General features: G+C 41.3%; 1 protein-coding gene across 1 annotated transcript in view; it reads left to right on the plus strand.

Annotated features, from left to right (window-relative positions):
* Positions 1–1,435: 1,435 nt before the first annotated feature.
* Frmd3 (FERM domain containing 3) overlaps positions 1,436–26,735 on the plus strand; it is a 255,835-nt gene continuing 230,535 nt past the window's right edge. Inside the window, exon 1 of the mRNA XM_026412474.2 lies at positions 1,436–1,714. Coding sequence (XP_026268259.1) covers positions 1,568–1,714 — 147 coding nt within the window. The 5' untranslated portion in view covers positions 1,436–1,567. The remainder of the gene's footprint in view (positions 1,715–26,735) is intronic.

Raw genomic sequence — 26,735 nt, forward strand, 5'->3', positions numbered from 1 at the left:
AAAAATCCAGCTATCAAATGTCACATTAAACATACTCTAACCTCCTATCTGGACAAATTGTTGCAGTTTGGTGGATCCAGAAGCAGACACTAGCCTGTGGGATGTTTATTATGATCAAGGAGGGGAGAAAGCAGAAGCAGGTAGAGGGAGAAGTCCATAGGCAATGCAAGCACCTAGCCACAGTCAACCCCACCAGGTGTCCTACAGCATTTGTGGCCTTTTACACAGTGTAGCGGTAGGTAAAATTCCTGGACCTTGTCTTCTCCACAGGACCTGACACACCTTTGGATGTGGGGACTCCTGGCAGGTGTGGCAAACCTTGAAAGAGCTGGGCAAGTCCTTCCTCTAACAAACATTCCTTTATGTTCAAGAAAGGGCAGCAGGGCAAGAGGGTTCCCATCAGTTTCTATTCTATTATCCAAGTCCCCACCTCTAAGCTCCTTATAGCTGCCTTAAAGGCCACAGTTGGTCACCCAGTTGGGCCTAGGGAACATCACACAGGGGCTTGTGTTCCTCTGGGGACGATAGTAATTTCCCAAGGGATCATAGGGTTCCCCGCACGCAGAGATTAGTGTAAAACGGGATGACACACATCTCCTTTGCCATCACATTCCTGGGCAACTGGAGGTGAAGGAGACTCTAAAGGGGGAAGAGCAGAATAGGAATCCTTGCCAGGATTTAATGTACAACATTATACTGAGACGTTGAGAGATATAAACAAGAAATTGCTTGAGGAAAGCTCTAAATTTCTTAAAGAAGGGGATTGACTCCCAGTTAATATAAAGTAAACCAACGGTTTAAAAATCCCCATGAGGACCAGACATTGTTACTATTAGCGGTATTTCTGGAGTAGCTTGCCTCCTGTCACTCTTTGGGGGCTCTCCATCTACTCAACAATCCTTTCCCGCAGTGGAATCCCCCTTGTGGGAGTGGGTCAGGATCCTTCTTCGCCTTTTGCTCGCGGCCAGGTTTCTGGGGCGGAGCAGTGCAGGGTGCTGTCGGGCGCCTAGGGTGGCCCTCGGGACTGGGACAAACCACTACCGGGAGCCAGATCAATAGCTGCCAGAAAAGGAGGCGGCGGAGAGGCCGAGGAATGCTGTGGGGCCCAGCCTGACGCAGCGGCAGCGGCGGCGGAGCAGGCCACTGCTAGGGCTCCCGGGCCACCCAAAACAGCTGTTCCTCCACCTTCACCTCCAGCCGCTCGGTGCGCGTGGGAGTGAGTGCGTAGCGCGCCCGCTGGGGGTCGCGGGCTCTGTGCATCCTCTGCGATCGAGCCCTGGCGAAGGGAGGCGCACTAGCGCGCGCGACAGGAGGAGGCGGGGAAAGAAGCGGGCGAGGCCGAGGAGAGGGAGGGGGAGGGAGGAGGAGGGAGGAGGGAGGAGAGAGGGACCCGCCCGCCGAGCCCGGGCTGCCTAGCATGTGTGGCCGCAGGCATCCGACGCTGCCGCTGTCCCCCGGCTGAGCCGCGCCCGGGTGTCCCGGACGCTGCGTGAGCCAGTGTGTGTGTCCGCGCCGGTGAGCGCCGCGCCGGCCCTAGCCTCTCGCTCGCTCCCGGTTGCTGCGGTGCATGTTCGCTTCCTGCCACTGTGTGCGGAGAGGCAGGAGGAACATGAAAATGATCCACTTTCGGAGCTCCAGCATCAAATCGCTCAACCAGGAGATGAAATGCACCATCCGGCTGCTGGACGACTCGGAGATCTCCTGCCACATCCAGGTGCGGGAAGCACCCGGAGAGGGTGCAGGGCGCGGGGTACCCCTCCCGGGAGCAGGACTGAAGGGGTGATCTGAGGGTGGGCGTGCGCTGGTAGGAAACCCACCCGAGCTCAGGAGCCCTGCTAGAAAGCCAGATTTCTCCTCGTTTGCCCTCCGAGGCTGGGGTCTTTAAATGCCAGCCATGAGGGCATGGTCCTCCGCAGGCTCCAGGCGCACCTTATCTGCGCCGGGGCCCCTTACCTGGCATGCACCTTGCACTCATGTCTCGCTGTGTCCAGGTTGGGGGAGCCGGGCAGTTACCTCCGGGGGGCCCCTGGCCCCTTCTGACCCTGCTTCACCAGGAAGTGGGAGCCCCGCGAGCTGAGAGGGACACTTGCCTGTCGCCCACTCTTGTTTCCTCCCTTTCTCCACGTGGATAAGGCATGCACCAGTCCCGGTTCACTCATTTCTCTCTCCCGCGCCCAGGCTCCAGAGGTGTCCTCAGCCCAGGGACCCTCTTCCGGCTCCCTCCTGCCCCTCTGCCAGTGGTCTTTACTTCTCTGTGTGGGGCAATGTCGAAGTTTCCCCAGAGTGAGAAAGATTGGGTAGCCTTGGGCTCCAGCTTTGAGAAATGCGATGCGCACAGGGTTGAACAGGAGCTACCTCGAAAGGAACATGTGAAGTCCCAGCTTTTCGGAGAAAGGATAAGGATTTGTGATGCCAGTAATGGGGAATCCTGCAGAGAACTGGGTCCTGGGAAAAAGAGTCCTTTGGAATCTTGACGGACATTCACTATTGCCCAATGTAGAGAATGCGCGTTGCTTTGGCAAATGCATCTTTGCTGGCATCCCTTTCCTTGGGTAGTAAGTGCCTTTGGGCTTGCAGATCTAGTGTGAACTGCGAGTGTTTGTGTGCATGCACACGCGTGTGTGTGCATTTGCGATGCGTGTACATATAGGCAAGTCTGTGCCTCTTTCCCTGATCCCAAGATGCCCCACTAGGAGCACACAATCTGGAAAGGTCGTATCAGGGGCTTGGTACTATTAGCTTCTGACTTCAAAAATTTTTAATTATTTCTGGGATTTCCTCTTCTCACCTACCAGTCTTGAGTCTTGAGGTTCCAGGACCATGCCTGTGAGAGGTGAATGGGGTAGCGTCTCCCAGTGGCAGGAATCCTCTCTAGACTGTGTTAACCATATATGAATGAAAGGTCTTTCCCTACCTATTAGAAAAAAAAAAAAATCTAATGTCCCCAGATGGTGTCATTATTTAACCAATCAAAACGAATTAAACCTTTATATGTGTGTGTGTGTGTGTGTGTGTGTGTGTGTGTGTGTATATATATATATATATGGAGTTTATGGCACCAGGACAGTGCAATTCATCTGTAAGCTGATAGCTAGACAGGTTTCAAGGCAGAGATGTGATACGCCCTATGATCTCACAGGAAAGTAGGCTCTGGTTGAATTTTCTGAAGAATCTTGAAATTTCATTCTGAGCTAAGCACCACTGCTAAACTTAATAATAAAAGGATTAGCAGGCTAGGCAGTTTTTCTGCTGCCACCATGGTTGTGCAGAAATGTTTGGCATGTACTGTCTTGTGATCCAGAGAGAGGTTTGCATGGTTTGCTTGAAGTGCTAAAGTGGATGTATGGGTGACTTAAGTCATAATGAATGTGCAGATAATAAAGGGGCCAACAGTAGACTGTGAGGCTGTTGCGGTCTCTCCCAGTCTCTCAGCTCTCTACTTTCTCTAAGATGCAGTTGACATTTGTTTTTTCTTTCTCTTCTTTAAGACCAACTCTTCCTTAGAATAGATAAGTAGCCCCCAAAGGACAAGCATTTGTTTTCTATTGTTCTAGGAAACAATCAAGTTTCTTAACCTAATAACAATTTGGAAAGTTTTAATTTTTATAGCCCAACTGATGCCAAACAGGTTAAATTTTGTATTCCAAAATGTTGATTTTGACATTGATTAAAAAAAATCATGAAACATTTTTTTCTGCCTCTCCTGTCCCCAGATGGTGTCATTATTTAACCAATCCAACAAATTAAACCTTTTTATTTTGATGATTTTGGACATAATACTTCTTAGAGTATTCCAAACAAGAATTAAAATTTTACTTCCAGGTAGCATCTAGGTTTATCCCTGTTTGTTTAGAGAACAAAAATACTTAGAAGCATCAGCACTTATTTTGGGAAAATCCACTTGTGTTTCTTCCCTCCATTTTTTTCTTCCTTCTTCCCTCCTTTTCCTTCCTTCCCTCTCCCTTCCAGGGAATCAAAAAGTTAAAGGACTGTATGGACTATCATAGAGAGGCACACCCTCCCACCGAGCCCACATCTGTCTGCCTGAGTTAGGAGCTCTCACACCTGGTGCCTATCTGACCCCTGTTCTCTCCAAGGTTCAGGTGCTATCAGTGGAACCCAGAACAAGTAGAGAAACTCAGGTCAGGAATCCTTGGAAAGATCCTTCCAAGGATCAGTCTGCCTTCCTTATAAGTGAGTACCCCAGGTTGAAAGAAAGACATCTACTCAAATAGGTTCCCTTGGCAAAGTGCTGGAAGGTGGCTGCTCTGGAGATGAATTCAGGACATGGTAGAAATCTTCCAGATTGTTGTTTGGGACCACGTAAAAACTCTAGGTACCAGTTTTGAGTATCTTCCACATGACAGCCCTTTGCACTTATTAGATCTAGTCTTTACTACAACCTTTAGATAGGTATGGTTTCCATCTTATGGATAAAAAAACAGAGACACTGAGATTTTAAGTGACTTGTCCAAGACTACATCTCTAAAAAGAGGCTGAGTTTCTGGCATTCAAACCCCAAAATTGTTTGGATCCAAAGCTCATGTATATTTTTGACATATTACCCCATTGTTAAATTGCCCAACTTTCAGTGACACTTCCAGACACTGAAGTCGATAAACCCAAGGTGTGGGGTTTGCACCAGTGACTGAAGGCCAGTCGAGACTCATGATCAGTGAGGTCTAAGTGATCCTCCCTGCCAGTTTGCAAATTTAACGTATCCAGAGTCTGATAGGAAAGCTGGTAGCCCAGAGCTGATTGAACACCACAATCCAAAGGCCACTGGGGGTCATTTCTGCTCTCAGGAGATTTGGTGTTTGCCTTCAAGAAATCTATGCCACACTATATTTTTATATTTCAGATCGTGGCACCTCAAATTATCCCTGTGCATTAAAAGATGAAGCTAGAAGCTAAGGGGGACTTGCCTGGCTGTGCTTTGATTACAGGGTGTGATATAAAAGGTTTTGTCCTCTCAGTGTACTTTCCACAAAAGGGAGAAGGCGAGTATTCTACTTACTACCTCCCTGTACCCCAGGATACTTGCATTTACTGTTTTTTTTTTTTTCAAATGAAAAGATGTTACAAAACAACAGCTTTTAAATATTTCTTTCCCAAGTGATATAATTTGATTGTATTTGCAAAGAAAACTTTCAAATATACAAACTAACAGCTTAGTCTCAGCACCCTGGTGGCTAGTTCCAGTAGGAAATTTGGAAGTCACTATCTCTGTCTCATCACTGGTATAGGATGCTGTCCCATCATCTCATTTACATGTAAATGTTTAAGTAGAATGGAAAAGGAATTCCAAATAAACATGGAGTAAAAGGGGAGCACTGGACAGAGGCTCAAGGAAGGGAAGGAGTTGCTGAATGCTCCCTATTGGCTTTTTCCATTTGAGCCAAACCTTGAAGTTCAGATATTGTAGGAGGATGTGGATTAGCCCTACCCCTCTTTTTTTCATTTAGTCTTGCTGCTTTAATTACAGCAGAGTCCTAGCCATCCTTTATCCATTTTTCAGAAACTGGCACAGATATTCACAACTCTTTCTAATAAACTTGCCATTTTTAATACTAATATCAATTGAGTAAAATTTAGACTTTTTTACATTATTCATCTTTAGCAAAACCTGGTAAACATGGCTGACATGTTTTGAATTGGTTGGAATCTGTGTTTGTATTTGAACAGCAGTCCCAGCATAGTGCTTTCCACATAATAAGAACTCAGTAAATAAAGGTACAGATTGAATAATTTCCTTTCTAGTCTATTAAATTCACAAGGGTAGAGACATTTTTGTTGTTGATGTTGTTCACCATGGAGTCCCTAATACCTGGAGTAGTGTCTGTAGTATTTTATGTGTTCATTAAATGAATGAGAGCTAACCTACACAATATTTAATTTAGCTTTCAACACAAGGATAGCATGATAGCATTGGCTTGGAATCAAATGTGTGATTTAATTATGTTAGCAACCAGTTGTGTGACATTGAGTGAGTCATTTCTTATTTGTAAATTAAAGGAGTTGGGTTAGAAGAATGACAACAGTTTTAAAAGTCTCTGGTTTAATTATTACATAGGAAAATTGCATTTGAGCAAAACAGGGCTATCAACCGAGTGGTTACATTCATGTTATCTCAGGTGATTTTCATAATTATCCCACATTATCTTCATTTTATTGATGTTACTGTGTTATTGCATGTTATCTCCATCTTGCAGATATGGAAAATGAGATTCAGAGTGATTAAGCAATTTGGGTCACCTGGGCCAATTAATAGTGAGCCATGTCCAACTCACTATTCCAGGCAGAAACCCAGGTCATTTGATGCAAAATCCAGAACTCTTTCTTCTCCGCAGCAATGCTTCTTGGGACTTGAGAGTTAGGATGCTTTTAGTTGCAAGTAAGAGAGTAGCTAAGTTAAAGTGGCTTAAATATTAAGGACACTTATTATCTTACTTCGCAAGAAGTCCAGAGATGAGACAGCTTCAGGGCTGTTCTCCAAGCTGCATAGGCCCAGGTGCTTTCCGTCTCTCTACTTTGCCATCTTCAGCATGACTGCTATGTCATTATAGCCTCCCTGATTATAAGGTGGCTGCAATACTGGATGTTGGACACTACCCCACCCAACACCCGGAGGAGGCACTCCCTCACGTGTTTCTTTTTATCACAGAGGCACATCTCTCCTAGAGAACCCTTCAGTCTTCCCCTCAGATTCCGCTGGCCGGGACTGGATCACATTCTCATGCCCTAGCTACAAAAGCATCTAGGAATATGTCCATCTTTATAATGGGAGATGAGCTTTGCCATTATGGAAGGAACAGAGGAGTGTGTGTGTGTTGGGGAGGAACAGCTAGCTGTTGGCTGATCAAGTTTTGGTGTCTTTCAGAACCCGTGAAATTGGATTGTAATTATTATTTCAAGAAATCTTCCAGGAGAATTTAATAAAATTTTTTCTCAGCTCTGGCTTATTTTAGAAAATATTTGTGTGATCCAGTTCCTGAACAATCAGAATCATTAGATAATCCTTTGTGGGTTTGTGCTGTTAAACATCAGCTCAGTCCTTACTGACGCTGTATGTTCTGGGCCACTGAAAGGTGGCTTGTCTAGAGCAGGTGCAGCTCTCTACAGAGAGCAAGCTTTATGCTTGTTGAGGTGGCAGGGTGGCAGGGTGGTGGAGGGCTTACGTTCTAGAGCACTGCTTGCTTGGCTTTGAGCTGTAGCTTTGAGCTGTGGCTGTGCTCTGGGTAAGTCACTATAACTGTTTGGGCCTCAGTTTCCTCATTTATAGAGTGATAATGACAATGGCACAGATCTCATGGATTTATGAAGGGATTGAATGGAAGAATATGTGTCCAGTATTCAGCTTAGTACTTTTTTTTTTTTTTTTTTTTTTTTTTTAGTAAAAGCTGAAAAAATTGTGAGTGCTATCTTAACTATGTAAAGATACATGTTATGATTTGGACATTAGGTGTTCAGAAAGCTCCTGTTTAATGCAGGAATATTCTGAGGTGAAATGATTAGGTCATGAGAGTTATAACCTCATCAACCCACCTAGTTTGAGTGGACTGTAGTAGGCAGGTGGGACACGACTCGGGAAGGTGAATCACTGGGAGTGTGCCCTGGAAGGGTTCATCTTGCACAAAGCACCCCCACACCCACCCTGCCACCATGAACAGAACAGCTGCACTCTGCTATGCCCTTTACCATGATGTTCTGTCTCACCTAAGCCCAGAGTAATGCAATTGGCCCACCAAATTATATGTTGGCATGTGCTCATCCAATTACCATTCCAACAGACGAGAAACTACCCTTACCCTCCACCCCCCAACTAAACTGATTACAATAGTACTCTGCATTTGGTCAATGTTTTAACATTTACAACATGTTGGTACAAACATTTTTCAACAATACAGTGGAGAATAAGTGAGGAATTATTATGCTCATTTTATAGATGGATAATAGGAGGCCCAGTGACTTGCTTCAAACCAAGGCCCATGATCATCCTGCTGGTGAAATCCAAGTTAGGTTCAGTTGATGACCACATCGTTTCTGCTAGTAAGGATAACCCAACACTTTTCTCTACCAAGCTTATCTAGAATTCCATGCAGAATCTACTGAGAACCAGACAGAAAAGGAACAGAAAGGAGAGATAGTTTTTTTAATACTGTGGTCCAGCACCAATGGTTTTAGGCCTAGATAACATACGGCATTTCTTTATATTAAGTATATACTGAAAAATGCAGTACTATTCCAAAAATCTGTTAGGATCTCAATCTCTTGATACCCTCAAGGCAAAGGCAGAGTGCATTGACTACAGGGAGAATGTGATATTGCTACCTCCACATCATTTGGATGGCATATCAGCCGGATGCTTTAACTACAGGCAGCAAATTCTAATTTGAACTGACATAATATTAACGACATTTACTGCCTCATATATTCAGGAGTCCTGATTTAAGGACTTAATTCAAGGATTGAGATGGTTTCCCTGGGGCTCCCTTGCCTATTTCTACCTTTTGCAATGGCTTCATTCTTGGGCTGATATTGAAATGGTTATAGTAGTGCCAGTTCTCATATTTTCATAGAACACCCACTTTCAGGAGAGAAGCCGTGTCCAACTCACTACTCCAGGCAGAAATCCTATAGTCAATTGCCGCAGTCCAGCTGCAGCAAAATAGCCAGGGGGTGACGAATAACGTTGATACAGCAGGAGTAGGAGCCATTTATTGTAGGACAACAGAGGTGTTTATACATTTTGCACAGCTTATCTTAATTAGCATAAACTAGATACATCAGTCAACCAATAAGGAATCTCCACACTTAATGGCTCGCTTTTGTTACTTCTCAAACCACTCCCTCTGGCATTTTGCCAGGCACCATCCAGACTTGTTTACGAACTCTAACATTCCCCTGGCAAAATACCAGGTGTTATTTTGACTTGTTTACAGACCTTAACAGTCAATATTATCAGACTTCTCAGGTCCTATGGCCTCGCCTGAGCCAGTGACTGTGACCAGGGGAAAGGAATGTGTTCTTAGTTCAAAGTGGCCTCAGCTAACCCTGGGATTCAGGGTAGGATCACCTTTCCCTCCAGATGTTGTTCTGCATCAGGGAGAATGAATACCTAAAAGGCAGGACCGTCTTTGGTAGGAGAAAGGGGGAAATGCCTCCTAGGAAGATAACCCATAATACCTACTCTAGATAGTTTGTTTGGTTAGTTGTCAAAGTGTGGCTTGGAGACCTCTGGAAGGCCCTGAGATCTTTCTGTGGGGGTCTATGAGGTTCAAAATATTTTCAAATGTTACTAAGGTATTGTATGCCTTTTCCCAATAAGTTTTATTGAGATATAATTCACATTTCCATTTAATAACCCACTTAAAGTGTGCAATTTAATATATTAACTAAGTTGTACAACCATCACCCCAATCAATTTTAGAACATGCAAAACTCATGCCCTTTATCAGACATTCTCAATTTCCCTTTAAACCTCCCTGCCCTAGGCAACCACTAATCTATTTCTTGCTTCTACATATTTGTCTATTCAGGACATTTGATAAAAATTGAATCATGCAATATGTGGTCTTTTGTGTCTGGATTTTTGCAGTACAATGTTTTCCAGGTTTATATATGTTATAGCCTGGATCAGTATTTTGTTCTTTTTTCTTGTCCAGTATTAGTTCATAGTGTGGCTATATCATAATTTGTTTATTCATTCATCAGTGATGAACATTTGGGTTGTCTCCACTTTCTGGCTATCATGAATAATGTTGTTATGAATATTCCTGTAGACATGTTTCATTTCTCCTGGGTATGAACCTAGAAGTGGAATTATTGGGGCATGTAGTAACTATATGTTTAATGTTTGAATAACTACTGAACTGCTTTCCAAAGCAGCTGAACCACTTTACGTTTCCACCAGCAGTGTGTGAGAGTTTAAATTTTTGCATATTCTTTCCAGCATTTGTTATTATCTGTCTGTTGGATTATAACCATCCAAGTGGTTTCTGAGTGGTATCTCATTGTGATTTTGATTTCTCTGATGCCATTTGCATTTTCCTGATGGCTAATGATGTTGAGTAGCTTTTCATGTGATTATTAGCCGTGTATATATCTTTGAACAACTGTGTATTCAGATCCTCTGCTCATTTTTAAATTGGGTTATTCTTTATTATTGAGTTCTTTATGTATTCTGGATACAAATCCCTTTCTCTATTCATTGATTTGCAAATTTTCTTTCCCATTATTTGGGCTGTGTGCTTCCTTTTTGGTGACACAAAAAAGTTTTTGATTTTGATGAAATCATATATATATATATATATATACACACATACATATGTATATATAACACATATGTACTTTTATTTCTTATGATTTTGATGACATAGCTATGAAACTATTGTCTAAGCCAAGATCATGAATATTTATGTATGTTTCCTTCAGTTTCATGGTTTTCTCTCTTACATTTAGGACTTTGACCCATTTTTGATTTGACACATAGTTTAAAACTTACCATTTGAATGTGTACAATTCAGTGGATTTTGTTATATTCACAAGGTTATACAACCATCATTACCATCTAATTCCAGACATTTTTTTTCAAGAGAATGAGAGGGACAGAGAGAGAGAGAGAGAGAGAGAGAGAGAGAGAGAGAGAGAGAGAGAATTTTAACATTTATTCATTTTTTCTTAGTTCTCGGCGGACACAATGTCTTTGTTGGTATGTGGTGCTGCTGAGGATCGAACCCGGGCCGCACGCATGCTAGGCGAGCGCGCTACCCTTGAGCCACATCCACATCCCCAAATTCCAGACATTTTTATCACCCCAGAATAAACCTGTACATGTTAACTGTCACTCCTTATCTTTGATCCATTTTGAGTTAATTTTTGCATATTGTATAATATAGGGGCTCAACTTTATTCTTTTTATGTGGATATCAAGTTGTGCTAGCATTATTTGTTGAAAAAAATGATTCTTTCCCTATTGAATTGTCTTGTCACTCTTAAGATGATTGTCTTTCCCCATTTCCATTCTCTCACCTGTGTACAGTGTACCTTTTGTCCAAGTGTACATGTTTCGAGGCTACTTGAGGTGTGATATCACAACAGAGTGACAGGAGAAGCATGATGAGAATCCAACTCTCTGTTGAGTTAGACCTTAAGATGTTTGCAGAAATGTAGAACAATGCTATTTTTCTCACTAAATTATTTTTTAATTTGTTTTGTGTTTTATAACTTATGCTATTTATGTTGATGTGTAGATTACTGTTATTTTTAAATTACAAAATTGAATATTTTAAAAAGTCTTAGGAAATATTGACATATACAACCCATATACACAAAAAAATTATAGATCTTCAATTGTGTAAAGGAGTTTAACAATTGCTGCTATAGGTGACTGGTGATTTCCTGAGCTTCCTGAAAAAAAATTAAAAAGTCCTAAATAAAACAAAATAGAATTCCTGTTCATTTTGGGCCCTCATTGGTCACAAATTAGAGGTTTCTGAAATATGTACATTGGGTATGTATACATGTATATTTGGAATTCTCTGTAGTAATCCTATACCTCTGTGGGTGCATGTGTTGCTTGTGTGAGTGTTCACATGTATTTTTGTGTGCATATGTGTGCATGTATGCATATTGCAATGTTAGGAATTGAAGAATAAGACCAGAATCCTTTGTGTAAAATATTTCCCAAGATGCTCTCCAGCTGCATTTTGACTTTTTTTCAGCCCTAATAATTAGATGAAGCCACATTTTATTTTGAGACCCTTCTTTTGATTATGGAAAATGTGTAGCAACTATGCTTGTGTTTAAAATGTAAACTGCTTGAATCAGATTCTTCAGTGACTTGAGTTCCTAAATTGTTACTTCTTTTTCTGACTAGACATATTAGGGAAAACTGAAAAATATTGCAGGAATGAAAATATAAGAATTTATCTTGTGGAGAATCTAATATGAGATTTATAAGACAAAAGTGATAGACATTGGGTAGATAACAGGATTTTTTTAGTGCCACTTTGTGTGATGAAGAATTTCAAATTTCTCCTCCCATGAAGTAGTGGAGAACCAGATGTGGAATTTGAGATGGGCAAAAACAACAGGATTATGTTCAGGAGCCACCAGGATAGATTTTGCAGCTGGGGTTTGATTTGAACTTGATTCAGGCTAACGAGATTCAGTGTTGAGCCCTGAGAGGGGGTGTGTAAATGCTTCTCAGTCTCTGATGTTTCTGAGAATCTTCTGTGCTCTGGTTCAAATGTAGAATCTGATGCATGGTTTCTTGGAAAGTCATTTCTAACATGCTTCCAGGTAATGCTTGAGCCTCTGGTCTGTGGACCACACTTGGAACAGTAGGGCATTGGTGGAATTATCAGTCTCATGATAAAACTGTTTCCTTGAGTGTGGGGACTGTTCCATTTTATTTCTCTCTATGGTGCCTCACCTGGCACACTTCTCTGAGTTAGATGTTCAGGGAGTGCTTGAATGAATGCATAAAGAATCCATGTTGATTTGGACCAAAGTGCTGATTAGTTTTTGCTGAGGATGGAATGATTCCTTATGATAGACTGCCCAAGTCAAATCAAGAGATGGCTTTTCAAACAGGATTTCCTGTGATGGCAAATCTGATGAGTATTGAATGTTGGTGAGAGCCAACAGGGGCCTTGAGTTAGTGACAGCTTTCCTGTTCCTCTGAGCCACACTTTCTACTCTTGCTCTCCTGTATCCTGGACTCTTGGTGGCATTGCCAAGGAACTCTGAAAATATCTTGGCATAAATATTGTGTATAAGCCAGGAGTGACTGGTGGTCCCCAGAGGCATATGGGACCCAGCTGTTTTTGCTTTCAGATGTGACCCTGAGGGACAGCAACCCAGGAAGACAATATAAAATGAGTTCTTGTTGTAACATGATCTTTGGAGCTGTTTGTACTGGTGACTTTCCCTGAAAATGGGACGGAAAGGAGAGGGTCACTTTAGAAAAGAAAAAAGATGTTTATTCTAAAAGGAAGGGCATTTGTATATATTAAACCATTACGTTTTTCAAAAGTGAATTAAAGGTTTTTGAAACCACATCAATCTCATTAAATAAACATTTGTTAAATATCTTCTATATGCCAGCATGGAACTAGCAACTAAAGATACAAAAGAAAATAAAATCAGACATTGAGAGGCTCACAGTCATTTGGGGAAAGATAGACAAGATAGTAATTCAAGTACAAAATGACAGGTGTAGACAGGTGTATGCAGGTGGAAAATCAAGAGGAAGCATCTGTATCAGGCTGGGCCATCAGTATCTCTGAGACAGATGAATTTTGACTTCCACTTGTCCTTTTATATCTTGCTTACCCTGGGTATAAACCAGTATGACTGGATGTGGGAATGGAGAAGGGGAGCAGCTAGGATGAATACCAGATGGTGGGTTTCAATGACAGGGATAATGTTGATGCTGTTCCAGGAGAGTTAAGATCAGTCACATCATTTTTATGGGCCGGTACGAAATGAAAATGTAGGGTTTCTTGTTCAAAAATTATTAAATATTTTAAGATGGTAACAGGAAACCATTAAGCCAAGTAATGACCCTTCTAAGTATGGGTCCCTGGGCAAAGGTACCTGTCACATCCCATGAAGCTGGCCCTGAGGACGTAAGACTAACATAGAAGCAGGTTAGGAGAGAGGATTATGAGGTCCATTTTGATATGTCGACTTTGAAGTGGCTGTGGGATATGTGAATGGAGAATTCCCAGTAGACAGTTGGGTCTAAGGAATAAAAGTTGCTGGACACAAAGATCTGGAGGCACAGATCAGGGAGTTCTTAGGGTCTCTTTAAAGTGTTGGCACAAATCACTAATGATGAAACCGCCATGACTGGTCTTCCTGTTTTGTCTACTTTTTTTCTTGGAGCATTCTGGTAGATTAAATCAATGGATTATGAACTATGGAATTCTTTCTAAGAGCACTTTATTGCTTTCTCTTCATTATTCAGCTCAGATCTGAATAAGATCAAGAGATGGTCCCCATTTTCTTCTGCAAATTGGGGAGCCAAACCATAGTTTTCAGTAAAATGTGTTTTTCTGTCCTTAATCCTCATGTCCTGTCTTGAACTAGCAAATGAAAAAAAATCTCTCTCAGATTTCAAATTCTGAGTCTCAAAGCATAGGATTTCCACTGTAGGCAAGTTGCTTCCTGAGACAGTGTCATGAACATTAAGTAGACAATACATTTTAAAATTCTGTCAACAAAACTATGAAGAATAGCTTTGCAAATTATACTGCAATAATTTATTACTTATTTAATATTTATTTATGTCTCAGTTATCTCCTATGGCAAATGTTGTTTTCTACTTGGTTTCCAGGAGGTTTATTAAAAAATTAATTAAAATAATTCAAGTTCTGTAAAATTGCTCACAGAAATAATCTATTATTAGTAATATAATGACCTGAATCTTAGATGTACAATATAGTTTATCTAAATGTATCTATGATTTTGGGAAGGTATGAAATATGAGTATTCTGTAGCAGGAGAAAGCAATTAACATATTAACACATCAGGATTTGGTTTGTTTTACCTCAGAAGTATAATTTGTTGTTGTAAGGTCCCAGGAAGTCAAGATTGACAGAACCTGGATCTTCATATTCAAACAGAAAATTCAAACACAATATCATTTACTCATTGATGTTGTAATAAAATTAAGTAGTCTTTAAAAAAACCAGTAACTAATTAGCTTTATTAATAGAAGAGGGGGGAAAAATCCTAATTAACAAGTTGTCTAATAATTCTTCTTTGATGTATTCTAACTAATGTTTTTATTTTTGGCTGTTATATGCACATATTATTGCCCATTGCTTTGAAAATCATGCTAGTCATTGTGATTTGTGTCTTATATAGGCATATTACAATGTTATGGTGATGTTGGGTATTTATTGGTTCTTTGTTTTGTATCAATCTTTGTCTTTACTTCTATTCATCTTTATATCTTCAAGTAGTACAGTAATAATGTGTATTAGCTAGTTGACTAAATCGAAATACAGAAAGGTATGAGATCTCCTACTTGGCAGGTTAGGATGGGGTATTATGTCTTGAGTTTTAGGTTTGCTCCAACTATACTGAATACTACCATTATTTTGTTTTTGAATCTTCCTCCATAGTCAAAGTAATGTAATTCTTTCTTGCTAACAACTTTTTTTAATAGCACAAGAGGGAAACCATACATTGTTCACATTTCTGGGTAAAGAAAGCAAATTGATGTTTTAGGATGGTCATCCAAGGACACAGTTTAAATTCTTTCCTTATCTGCTTTCTTTAGTAAAGGAAGTACTTCTTCTGTGACTGAAGGTATAGTCAAATGAAAATTGTAGTCAACCTACCCACCACACACACACACGCACACACAACCACACAAACATATGAATAGTTTGTCATCTAACCTAACTAGATAATTAGTTTCCTTTGATCATTTGGCACGGTATAAATATTGCTTATAGTTCAAAATTTAGAATTAACTCCCAAGATACTGCAAAGAGAAATAAATTAAGGATAATGTCAATAGCATTTCCTATTTACCCTCTAAGGAAATTTCTCCTGTAGTGTGAAGATTGCAAGTTGAGCTCTTAGCAATCTCAGACCATGATATTTCAAGGGCCTCTAGAAAAACATGAGAACAAAATATTTATTGGCTCTAGCTAAAGCCTTATTAGACTCTCTTTGTTTTGAAGGCTTAGGCAGAAGAGTAATGAAATCTCTGGAGTCAGGGGTGGAAGAAACATTTCAGGTTCTTTCATACCACCTGGAGCCTTGTCAAGAATAACTTCACCTCCTGTGTTCCCAAATCTCAAGGGAAATGTATATCTGCTGAGGGTCATCCTGACACCTGGGGTGGGGGGCACCCTGAATGACACCTTTAACTTTCAGGTTTGGAGACATAGGTTCTCCACCAGGCGTAGTTGGCCCTTTTTTGGTTCAGTGCTGATTAAAATGGGGCCGGGCGGGGGAGGGGAGGTGGGGAGAAAGGAAGAGTAATGCAGAAATTCAAGGGCAGCCATGAAGCCTGGGTTTGCAGTGCCAGCAGCAGTGTGGTAATTTGAGAATAGCAAATTAGAAGAACAAAGCAGATTCTAATCATAGGCCACAGAAAGGAAGGTGGTTCAGGTTTATCTCCAAATTGTACTTCCATTAGAGAAAGGGAGGCTTTTAATGCTATTAGCCAATATATATTGTTAAAGATTTCTTTCTTCCTTTCTCCAGGCTTTCTTTAGTACGTTCACCGAGTAGGAAATGCCAGCCAGCCTTTCTCTTCCTTGTGGTATTGAGCAGTTGTTAATTTTACATCAGGCCCTCTCTGGCTATGCTCAGAACCATGTATAAAACACTTTCTTGGAGTTACTGGAAATTGGGGTGGTGGGTTCGGGAGTGGGGAGAGAGAGAGGGAAAGAGGAATTGATTTTGAGATTTAGGGTCTTTACCCTTTAGAAGATTCCAGACTGAAGGCAGAATTGAACTCTAAAAGAGTGTTTTTTTACCATCCATCCATCCATTCACTTTTCACTCATTCACTTCTCCACCCATCTGTCTACTCACCTACTAATTCATCCATTCACCCACCTGCCCGCTCATCCATCCATCCACCCATCCATCCATCCATCCATCATCCATCCATTTTCCATCCATCCCATAAACAAACATTATCTCTAAGGGACATTGAGGTTTGTGAGTTCTTAATTAAGTTTTTAAATTTCTATATGCTATTGAGACTGATGATAGTCCTGTGACCTGTGACTTTCAGTGAATGCACCAATGAAGCAAGTCTTTTTTAATTACAGATCAGGAAATTGGGAGGCCTAACCGTGGAAAGCCATTAGCCTGTAAGGATGATTCTAAGCATAGCCAGAGAGGGCCTGATGTAAATGACTGTAGAGACTCCAGGAAATAAGTGTTGAACAGTGGTTGCCAGGAGTTGAAAAGGCCTCTGTTGGGGACTGTTCTGGGTACCAGAGGTACAAGAAGATAAATAAGAATATAATCCTTGCTAGCTTATAGAGAATACTAGTAGAATACTAGTCTGGTAGAGACATGTAAATAGATTTGAAGTGGTACGATTGTGAAAGAAGAACACCAGAATGCTATTGGAACTCACTGAGGGGGCCGATAGTGAAGTCAAATGTAGCATGGGGAAAGGCATATCCCTCCTTTAATCTCTAGTCACTTTCCTCCAAAGTTATCACTTCTTAAAAGGGAATTCCTTGAAATGGATCACTGACATTTTCTCACATTTAAAATATGAGTGAGAGCATCTTTAAGAACTTTGCTCTTTTTTTTTCTTGCAAATATCTCAGCGAAAATTTTACCTTGCTCCAAAGTGTTATTTCAAGACAAGTCACACATATCCCATCTCTGCCAGATTTCACTCTTAAAGTATCTACAGTGTAGAAATACTGAAATACTGGAGCAGTGAGTGGGGGCCCCTAATGTAGCTTGGGAATGGCCAGGATGACTTTCTGGAGGAAATAACATCTGTGATGAATTTTAAAGAAATAAATTGGCCAGTAAATTGAAGAATATGTTAAGAAGGGGTGCAGTTAGGGAGGGAAGGACATTCTACTAGAAGGTTAAGCATGGTAACGACATGGCATTTGAGGGGAACTGAGAGGAATGCACTATAATTTTATGAATTGGCAGAGTCCCATGCAGTAGGGTGTTGGTAATTACCTGCTTAGGCAGGTAGTGAAATGGACAGCTGGAGTTTAGAGAATAATACTGATCACTGTTTATTAGGGAATGATTAAGAAAACCTCATTGAGGCATGGTTTGTGTGGGTCAAAAAGATCTGATGAATTGTTTTGCAGGAGCTTGACTCACACTTCTAGAGCTACAGGTAAGATTTGTTAAGTGTTCCATCTCAGGCTTTGAATGCCTTAGTGCTTTTTGTAAAAGCACCACCTAAGGGACACTGGAGTTAGTGAGACCTCAGCAAAGGTTTCAAACTTCTATGTGCTTTTGGAAGTGGTGATGATCCCATGACCTGTGGCCTTCAGTGCACTCATGGAAGCAAATCTTTCTTAATTACAGATTGGGAAATTGGAAGACCTTATCATAACAACTCACCCCATTAACCTATTAGGGTGATCTTGAGCATAGTCAGAGAGGGCCTAATATAAATAATTGTAAAGACTCCAGGAAGTGTGTCAAATAGAGGAGTGAGGAGTAAAACAGGGCTCTTTATGCATGTTAGATCAGTTTTTCCAATAGAACTTTTGTGACCATAAAATGTTCAATACCTGTACCATCTAGTTTGGTAGACACTGGCCTCATGTGGCAGTTGAGCACTATACTAGTGTGACTCAGGAACTGAGTTTTTAATGTTATTTAATTTTAATTCATTAAAATTTAAGTAACTCCATATGCTGGTGGCTACCATATTGGGCACCAAATGTCAGCCTTTTAACAGTGTCATTTGTCATTTGAACCTTTGGTGAATGTGTTACTTTTGGAGTTGTAAAACCATAAGAGATTTTGAAGTACATAAAAGTGCCTTTATTCTCAGAGAAGACTTAGAAAGTTGGGGAGGATTTTAGGTGATTTATCGAACAACCACATCTTTCTCAGAGAGCACTTGAAATCCAGAGAAGGGAGGGGATCCACCTCACCTGGCGAGTGACAGCTCTGGGATGCCAGTATCTGGCTCCTATTTTCACAGTCCTTTCTACTTCCTGATAAGATGTGTCCACGTGAAAGTAGTCAAGGCTGCTATGTGTTCACTTTGGATCTGAAAATAAGTAGCATAATGATTTAGAGAGAGGAAAATCACTCCTAAACTTGTAATTCTTGATAGATAGACATCACCTCTCAAATCAGTTTTTCTCTCTGTCATTTATTCTGGAGGTAATATCTTTTCTTTTTAAAAAATAATTATAAAAACACTTAGTCAAAAGAATGGAATAATACAAAAGATTACCCAACGAAAAATAAGTCATCCTCATACATCTGTACCTAGGTATAGAGGCCTCTATGATGTTTTGGGGGTAAAGTTTCCCAAAATATTCTTTTTCCTTTCAGAAAACAATCTTGACCACTGTTTATTGTGGAGTAATAATAGCTCCATTGAGGTGTAGTTTGTAGAGGCCAAAATGACCTGGAGAAATGTTTTGTAGGCTAGCTCCAAAAACACTTGTAGAGTAAGAGGTAAAATGTATTGGCTTTAAAAAATCAGGCACTGAATACCTCCAGAAATGTTGGCACCCACATGTTTTCCTTTTCCTGAGCTCCTACATTCTCTTTGGTGAGCTCTATTTGTGTTGGATGGTTAATAATCACATCCTAGCTTTGGGGAATGTCTTTACTGCTTCCTCTATCCTGTCATTTTATTTCTCTCCTTTGCAGCATGACTGGAATAAATGAAGAAACTCCCAGGCCCTTTCCTTTCTCTGCCTGCCTCTGTCTTGCAGACTTGGGATGTCTTCAAAGAGGACCTTTCCTCCCAAGGGTCCTGTTTAAAATTCTGTTCTCAGTGAAGTGTGAAGAAGAGTCAGAGATGCTGAAAGATATCTGATGTATGAGATTCCTCCCAAGGAATAGTGACTTTCTCAGAGGACTCCCAAAGAGAGGGGCAAGAGGAAAGGAGGCCTGGCCTCCACGAGGAAGAGAGTAGAAAGGGAGACCTGGAGATCTGCTCCTGTGGTATGGCCACACATTGGGTTTATATATGGCCACAGCAGGCCCTTGGCCATTTTTGCAGGAGGGCTTTGAGAAGGTTTGTAATGAATGAGTTGATCATTCAGTAAGCAAAATTTTAATGTCCACCACAAACGCTGTGTGAATCTTTCCTTGAAAGTGACTGTCCCAGCCACTCCCATCACATTCTTTCTTGCTACTTTTTCAGAGCATTTATGGATGTTATTAAGTTGCTCATTTCTTTGTGGGCTTGTGTGTAGTCTCTCTTCCCCGTAGACTGGCCACTCTCTGAGGACAGGGATGCTGCTGTATCCTAGTGTCTGGAACGTCCCCAGTGCCTGGAACATTGGGCTCATTAAAAATATTGGTTAGCTGAAAGAATAAATAAATTCCTATGCTTCACCTAGTAGTAACTATCCCCATAATAGTGATAAATACCATTGTTGTGTGCTTAGTATGTGTCAGTTCCTGTGCTAAATACCTTTCATCTCATTGAATCCTCAAAAGCAGTCCTTGGAAGTGGAAATTAACATCCTTACTTTGTAGGTGAAGAAAATGAACCACAGAGATGTTGAAGATTCCTGTGTGGAGTTACGTGGCTAGTTAGTGGCTGACTGAGCTTTTAACTTGGGTCTGTCTGAGACTTTAACATTTAACAAATCAAGGTACAATCCCTAGAGATATCAGCTTTGAGCAGTAACTTCAGAGAGGAGCCCTACAAAGGAAGCAGGTGAGTGTTGGGCAGTTGGGAGCAGGCAAGGCATCTGCTCCTGGGGGATTTAGATGGAGACACCCACATGGCCCCATTAACACAGGCGCTGTGGAGTAGGATTATCCCTGACCCAAGTTCCTGGTGGATATTTTGAGCAGTTGTGAATAATTTAGGTGCTGAGGCAGAAATGCTTCTTTGCACTGAATTCTAACTGAAAACTGCTGAAATTAAAGCCAAGAGGATCAGCAGCTGTTTGGTTATAATTATTATTATTTTTATTTTTTGTTAAGGAGCAGGGGAGAAAAACAACCCTGAAATCAGCCACATGTTTTGCCTTTTTGGTGCTCTTTCCTGGCTTTCCAAATGGCTCCTTGGTGCTTGTGAGTATTTTTATTTTTATGAGATCATATTTTGCAAAATACCTGGGAGCCATTTTCACCATTCTGGGTACCCAGAGAGCACTTACTTTGATCCATTTTCCTACCAGGAGAGCTGAAGTGGAGAAAATGAGGCCTAATGGGCACCATGGTCTCAGCAAACCCCTGCTTCTGTGAGTCCTCCCTGAGCCTTGGTGCTTTTGCTCCTCCTCAGCTATGGGGTATCAGTTAAGCCTCCAAGTGTGAATTTAAACAGAATGTTACATTCTGTAAAATGCCTCAGATTCTGTTTATTGGTCATCTCCAAGCAAGTCACTAAGCAGGAAAAGAGGAAAATGTGATAGAATCTGGGCCCAACACTTAGCATAGCTTGGTGAGTTAGCCCAGCCCAGGGCAAAAACTTTTGAGAGGCCAAGTGCATCTTCCTAAAGAGGGTTAGTGCTGTCCAGGCTCTGAGTGGGATCTTATTACAACTTTTTAAGACAGTTTCTATTGGGATAAAATATACATACCCCACATTTCACCTTTCAAAATGTACAATTTCATGGTTTTTAGTGTATTCACAGATTTGTGCATGGGCCACCATAGTCGATTTTAGAGCACTTCATCACCCCCAAAAAGAGACCATACCCGTTGTCACTCCCTCCAACTCCTGAATTTCCTCCAGCCCTAGGCAACCACTATTGTACTTTATGTCCCAATAGATTTGCCTTTTCTGGACATTTCATGTAAATGGAATCATGTAGCAATTGGTATTTGAGACTGGTTTCTTCCATTTAGCATAATGTTTTCAAATTTTTCCCTGGCAGCAATTATCTGTCCTTCATTTATTTTTGTTGTCTAATAATATTCCATCGTATGGCCATACTGCTGTTTATCAATTCTTTGGTTGATGGATAGTCAAAGTGTTTCCCTTTTTCACTAATAAGAATAATGCTACTCTGTGTAAAAGTTTTTTGTGTGGATATAGGTTTTCATTTACCTAGGAGTAGAATTGCTGGGTCCTGTGGTAGTTCTGTGTTTAACTTTTTGAGGAAATTCCAGACCGTTTCCCAAAGTGACTGCACCATTCCCATGGGATACGTGTGGGCATTGAGGTGTCTCCATATCCCTATCAGTGACTCTTGTTATTGTCTGCCCTTTTGATTGTAGCCATCCTAGTGGGTTTGGACGGGGAGGTGGATTGACACTGCAGTTTGGATTTGCATTTCCCTGATGGCTTTCACTTCCATCTTGACTTTAGTTGTTTTCCCCATAGTGGCTGAATGGTGTCTTTGAGGGTTAATGTTTGAACAGGAGAAGAGAGTGAGGCTATCTCTGGAGACCTCGTTTCCACAGGCAGCCTTATGTCTTTCATGCTTGCACCTTTCCATCTGTAGGGCTGGGGGACCATGACTGAACCACTGCCCAGGACTTCATGTGGTAGCCACCTGCTACCATCTTTACTTATCATAAGATCCATAAGAAATATGAAGATTTAAAGAAATTTGCTTTTAAAAGTCAGTAACAGATGTCATCCTGTTATTCACAACCTAGGTTGTGAATGTTTCTTAGGTCATAGTGTTTTTATGAAGACACTGTATCCCAAGCCTACAGCATGGAGAATGAGTGTGTTTTCCAGTTTCTTTACATCCTCAAAGAATGAACAGATAGGCAGAGCCCAGATCCTGGAAATATATTGTTAATTAAACTCTTTGTTTTGAGATGGATTCACATATAGTGGTAAGAAGCAATACTGAGAGATTTCATCCTTGGACTGTTTTGCTGTGATAGGAAAAATGAAAATTTACTGAGGGATTGGAAACTAACTCTGGAAGTGTGCCAAGAAACCCAAATGATTTCTGTGTCCTCTTCTCCCTGCTTTTCCCAGTATGAGGACCACATGACCAAACAGACACATGAGCTGCTCCTGGGGAGTGATTGTTTTTTGACAACAGTTATTCAGCTTTGAGAATTATTTTGGCTTAAAGTAGGTAAGCTTAATGACAGCACCCCTTCTCTTTCCTCCCATTCTTGCTCTTAAGAGTCATCAGCTCGCATTGAATCTTCTTGTCCATGGCTATAGCTGCTGACCCTAATCTGCTGAATGTTTAAGAGAAATCGAGCCTGCCAAGGATCTCATTTTAACTTAGATCTAGCCCATACTGGAAAAATAATCTCTTAAATGAAGCAAAGAAGGTAAATGAGCTCAAGATTGTAAACCTGGTCAGTGCATTACCTGGAACATTGTTTTAAATCTGGTGCTATCTTTGATTCAGTACGAATATGTCACATATCTACCCCGAGTTAGGGATTGCTTGAGGTTCTGGGGCTATAATTAGAGAATGAAACACACAGAAATCCCTGGCCTCATGGAGCTTATGTTCTGCTGAGAGGAGACAAAAAATAAAAAATAAATAAAATATAGAGTATGCCAGTTGCTGGCAGGTGATTTGGATAAAAAGTAGGAGAGGGGATCAGGTGGAGAGGTGGAGGAGGAAGGGCATGGGATTGATTCCAGCTTTAAATGAGGTAATTATGAAAGAGCTCCCTGGGAAGGTGACTCTAGAGCAGGGATGGCAACCTTTTTCTGTAAAAGGCCAGGTAGTACACGTTTTAAACTTGGCTGGCCCATTGCTCAACTCTTATAGTTCAAAAGCAGCTGTTGGGGTGTGTAGGTGAGTGGGAGAGCACTTGCCAAACATGTGCAAAGCTCTGGGTCCATCCCTAGTACCACAAACAGATAAACAAATAAAAAACCTCAGAGGCAGCTGTAGACATTAAAGAAATGAGTGTAGCTGTGTGTCTATAAAATTTTATTTGCAGAAATAGGGGATATTCTGGGCTTGTGCAGGGGCTGTAGTTTGTCAATCCCTGCATTAGAATAAAAATGTGAAAGTGGAAGAATTCAGGTCCTGTGGTCTAAGGGGAGATCATTCTAAGCAGAAGGAATAGCCAGTGTAAAGGCCCTGAGGGGGATTGGTGACCAGCATGAGTGAAGAACAGGAGGAGTCAAGTAGGAGATGAGGTCAGAAATATGGTTGGGTCAATCCTATGGGGATTTGTAAACCAGTGTAAATAAACTCAACATGTTTGTTAAAAATAGAAGAACAATCCTGTGAACTGATTTATAAAGAATTAAAGTATAGTAAGCATACATAAAGGCATATATTCATACGTGTGCAGCAAAATATACTTTTATAAAGTGAGCACCCTGGGGGCACAACATGCCTGGCACCCCAGAAGTCCCCATGATCATTCTAGCATCACTGCTCCCTGAGGGTGACCACTGTCCTGCCTTCTAATGCTATAGGTTAGCTGCCCCAATGTATTTTGGACAACAAAATTTTTACATAAAAGGCATCAGGACTCTTTTGACTCTTTTGACTTCTGTTTTAGCTTCTTATGCTCAACATTATGTTACTGAGATTCGTCCATTTTGGCGCTTGTAGCTGCCATTTAAAAAATTCTCACTGTTTCATGAGAGTCAATTTCATGAATATAGTATTATTCATTTTTTTAAAAAACTGTCGATGGAACTTTAGTCATTTCTAGTTCTGGTCATTGCCAATTGCTTTGCTTGCTATAGCTTTATGTTTTTGGTAACTAGTGTGTTAGTTAGATTTTTTGTTGCTGTGATGAAAATACCTGATAAGACTAACTTAGAGGAAGAAAAGTTTGTTTGGGATCACTGTTTCAGAGGTTCACGTGGTCAGTCAGTTCTATGCTCTGGGTCAGAAGTGAGATGGAGCATCATGGCCAGAAGACATAACAGAGGAAACCACTCAGTTCATGGGAGCCTGGGAGCAGAGAGCAAGAAAGAGAAGTCCGGGGGTCAAGATGTAATCCTCAAGGGTGAGCCCTCAGTGACCTACCTTCACCAGCCACACCCCGATTTCCTGTAGTTACTGCTCCATTCAAATCAGGATGGACTGATTAGGTTATGGCTCTCATATTTTAATCATTTCATCTTCTGCATTAACACAGGAGCTTTTGGAGGACATCTCATATCCAAACTAAAACAAATAGTAAACTCCTCCATGCAATGTCTACCATGGTTAGAAGCTTTTGGACTTTGGGGTTTTGAGACTTTTGGTGTTTGAGAATACAGTCACCCTGGACCATTCACTGACTTGTCTGGGAATAAGGGTTCTTCTTGCTGCATCTCAAGAGTTCATATTTGACCAGCACTCAGCTGTCCATAGGCTGAGCTGTGCAGTGGGCATTCACTACCAGTTGGAGTAGTTTGCCCAAGTTGTTGTTGGTGGACTCCATCTTCCCCTTTGCATTCCTATAGCAGATGTCTGTCTGCTCCAAAAAGAGGTTTCTAGGTGGAGGTCCTTGTGGCTCTCATGAGGTCTTCTGTAGCCTTCATCTGTGGGATGATGGAGAATCTTCAGTCTCTAAATCTATATAACCATGATGCAGGAGAACTACACTTTTAGGTTGCAACACTTTCTTCTTACATCATAAGAAGGAATTTAAACATTTAGCTAGCTCTCGATGGAATTTCTATATAGAAAGGAGGATAGTGTTTGTAAACAGTCTTCATGAAGGGCTCAGACAGCACCAGGAACGGATGAGATGACTTTTTGATGATTTGGAAGCTGACCTTTTTGAAAACACAGTTCATGTGCTGAAAGGGAGACCAGGTGTGCTTGGCAGCTGTAGAGTCATGAGGTAGAAATCTGATCACTTTGTTAGGAGGACCTTGGTGGCACTCCTGTTTCTCCTGGCTCCCTCAGCCACCTGACCTATTGCCCCTCTGCTCAGCTAGTACCCTTGCCCCCGTCCATCTGTAAGTCCTCCCCTTAGTAGACAGAAGGGCCCCAGCTGCTGATCTGGTGGCCTCAGCACTTGGCTAACCTTAGAGCACTCCTGAGTCACCAACTGGGGCACATGCAGTCTTCAATGTCCTTTTTCAGCACTTTATGATTTGACTGGAAGGGGAAGTTCCTCCTTGTGGACTCACTCTAAGTTGAGGAGCTCAAAGAAGATAAACAAGTAAGAAAATTAGTAGGTTGGAAAAAGCAAGGGAGAAGGCAGCCTTGGCAGCTCTGAGCTTTCTCCCCTGTTTATGATTTTATGCTATATTTTACAGGATTTCCCAGTGGAATGGATATTTTAGATCATTCCATTGCTTCTATGTGAATCATCATAGCCTGCTCCTTCAGTGGTGCATTATTATATTCTAAAAGGAGAGCTCTTCTCTCATGTGGAAGAACTTCTTTTTAAATTTTTATTGTTTATTTTTTGTGTTATTAGGGATGGAATTCAGGGCCTTATGCATACCAGACAAAGACTCTATCACTGAGCTACACCCCAGTCTTGGAAGAACTCCTGATAGTTCACCTAATAGAACACCTGGCACAGAGTAGATACATGAAAAGAATGAATAAAATTTATCTCTGAGCTTCTTGCAGCAACTCTGGCCTCCTACTATTTTGGTCATGCTGAACCTAGTATTGCTTATTGTTTGAAACTAACTGACCCAATCTGACTTCTTAACATCTCCCTGAAGATTTCTAGTCACTCATTCATTCATTTACCATACATCTTCTGTGAAAAGATCTTGGGGTCTAGAAGTGAACAAGAAAACCCATGGAGCTTATATTCCAGTGGAGAGAGGCCGACATAAGCAAACACTCATAAATATAAAAATTATGATAGGTGGTGATGAATTCTAGGTAGAAAAATAAAATTGGGTGTTATGGTTTGGATCTGGGATGTCTCCCAAAGGTTCACGTGTGAAGGCTTGATTCCCCAATGCAGCAATGTTCAGAGGTGGGGCTTTTTGAAAGTGATTGGATTATGGGGCTCTGATCTCACCAGTGGATTAATCCATGGATAGATTCATATCTGAATGTGCTATTTGGATGTGGTAGAAATTGCAGGAGATGAGAGATAATTGGAAAGAGTGGGTCCTTGGGGGTGTGCCCTGGGGATTATATCTTGTCCTAGCCTCTCCCCCCCCCCCCCCCCTCTGTTTTCTGACTGCTGTGAGGTGAGCA

Source organism: Urocitellus parryii, chromosome 4 (genome assembly GCF_045843805.1).
Source record: "Urocitellus parryii isolate mUroPar1 chromosome 4, mUroPar1.hap1, whole genome shotgun sequence".
In the NCBI taxonomy this organism is placed as follows: Eukaryota; Metazoa; Chordata; class Mammalia; order Rodentia; family Sciuridae; genus Urocitellus; species Urocitellus parryii.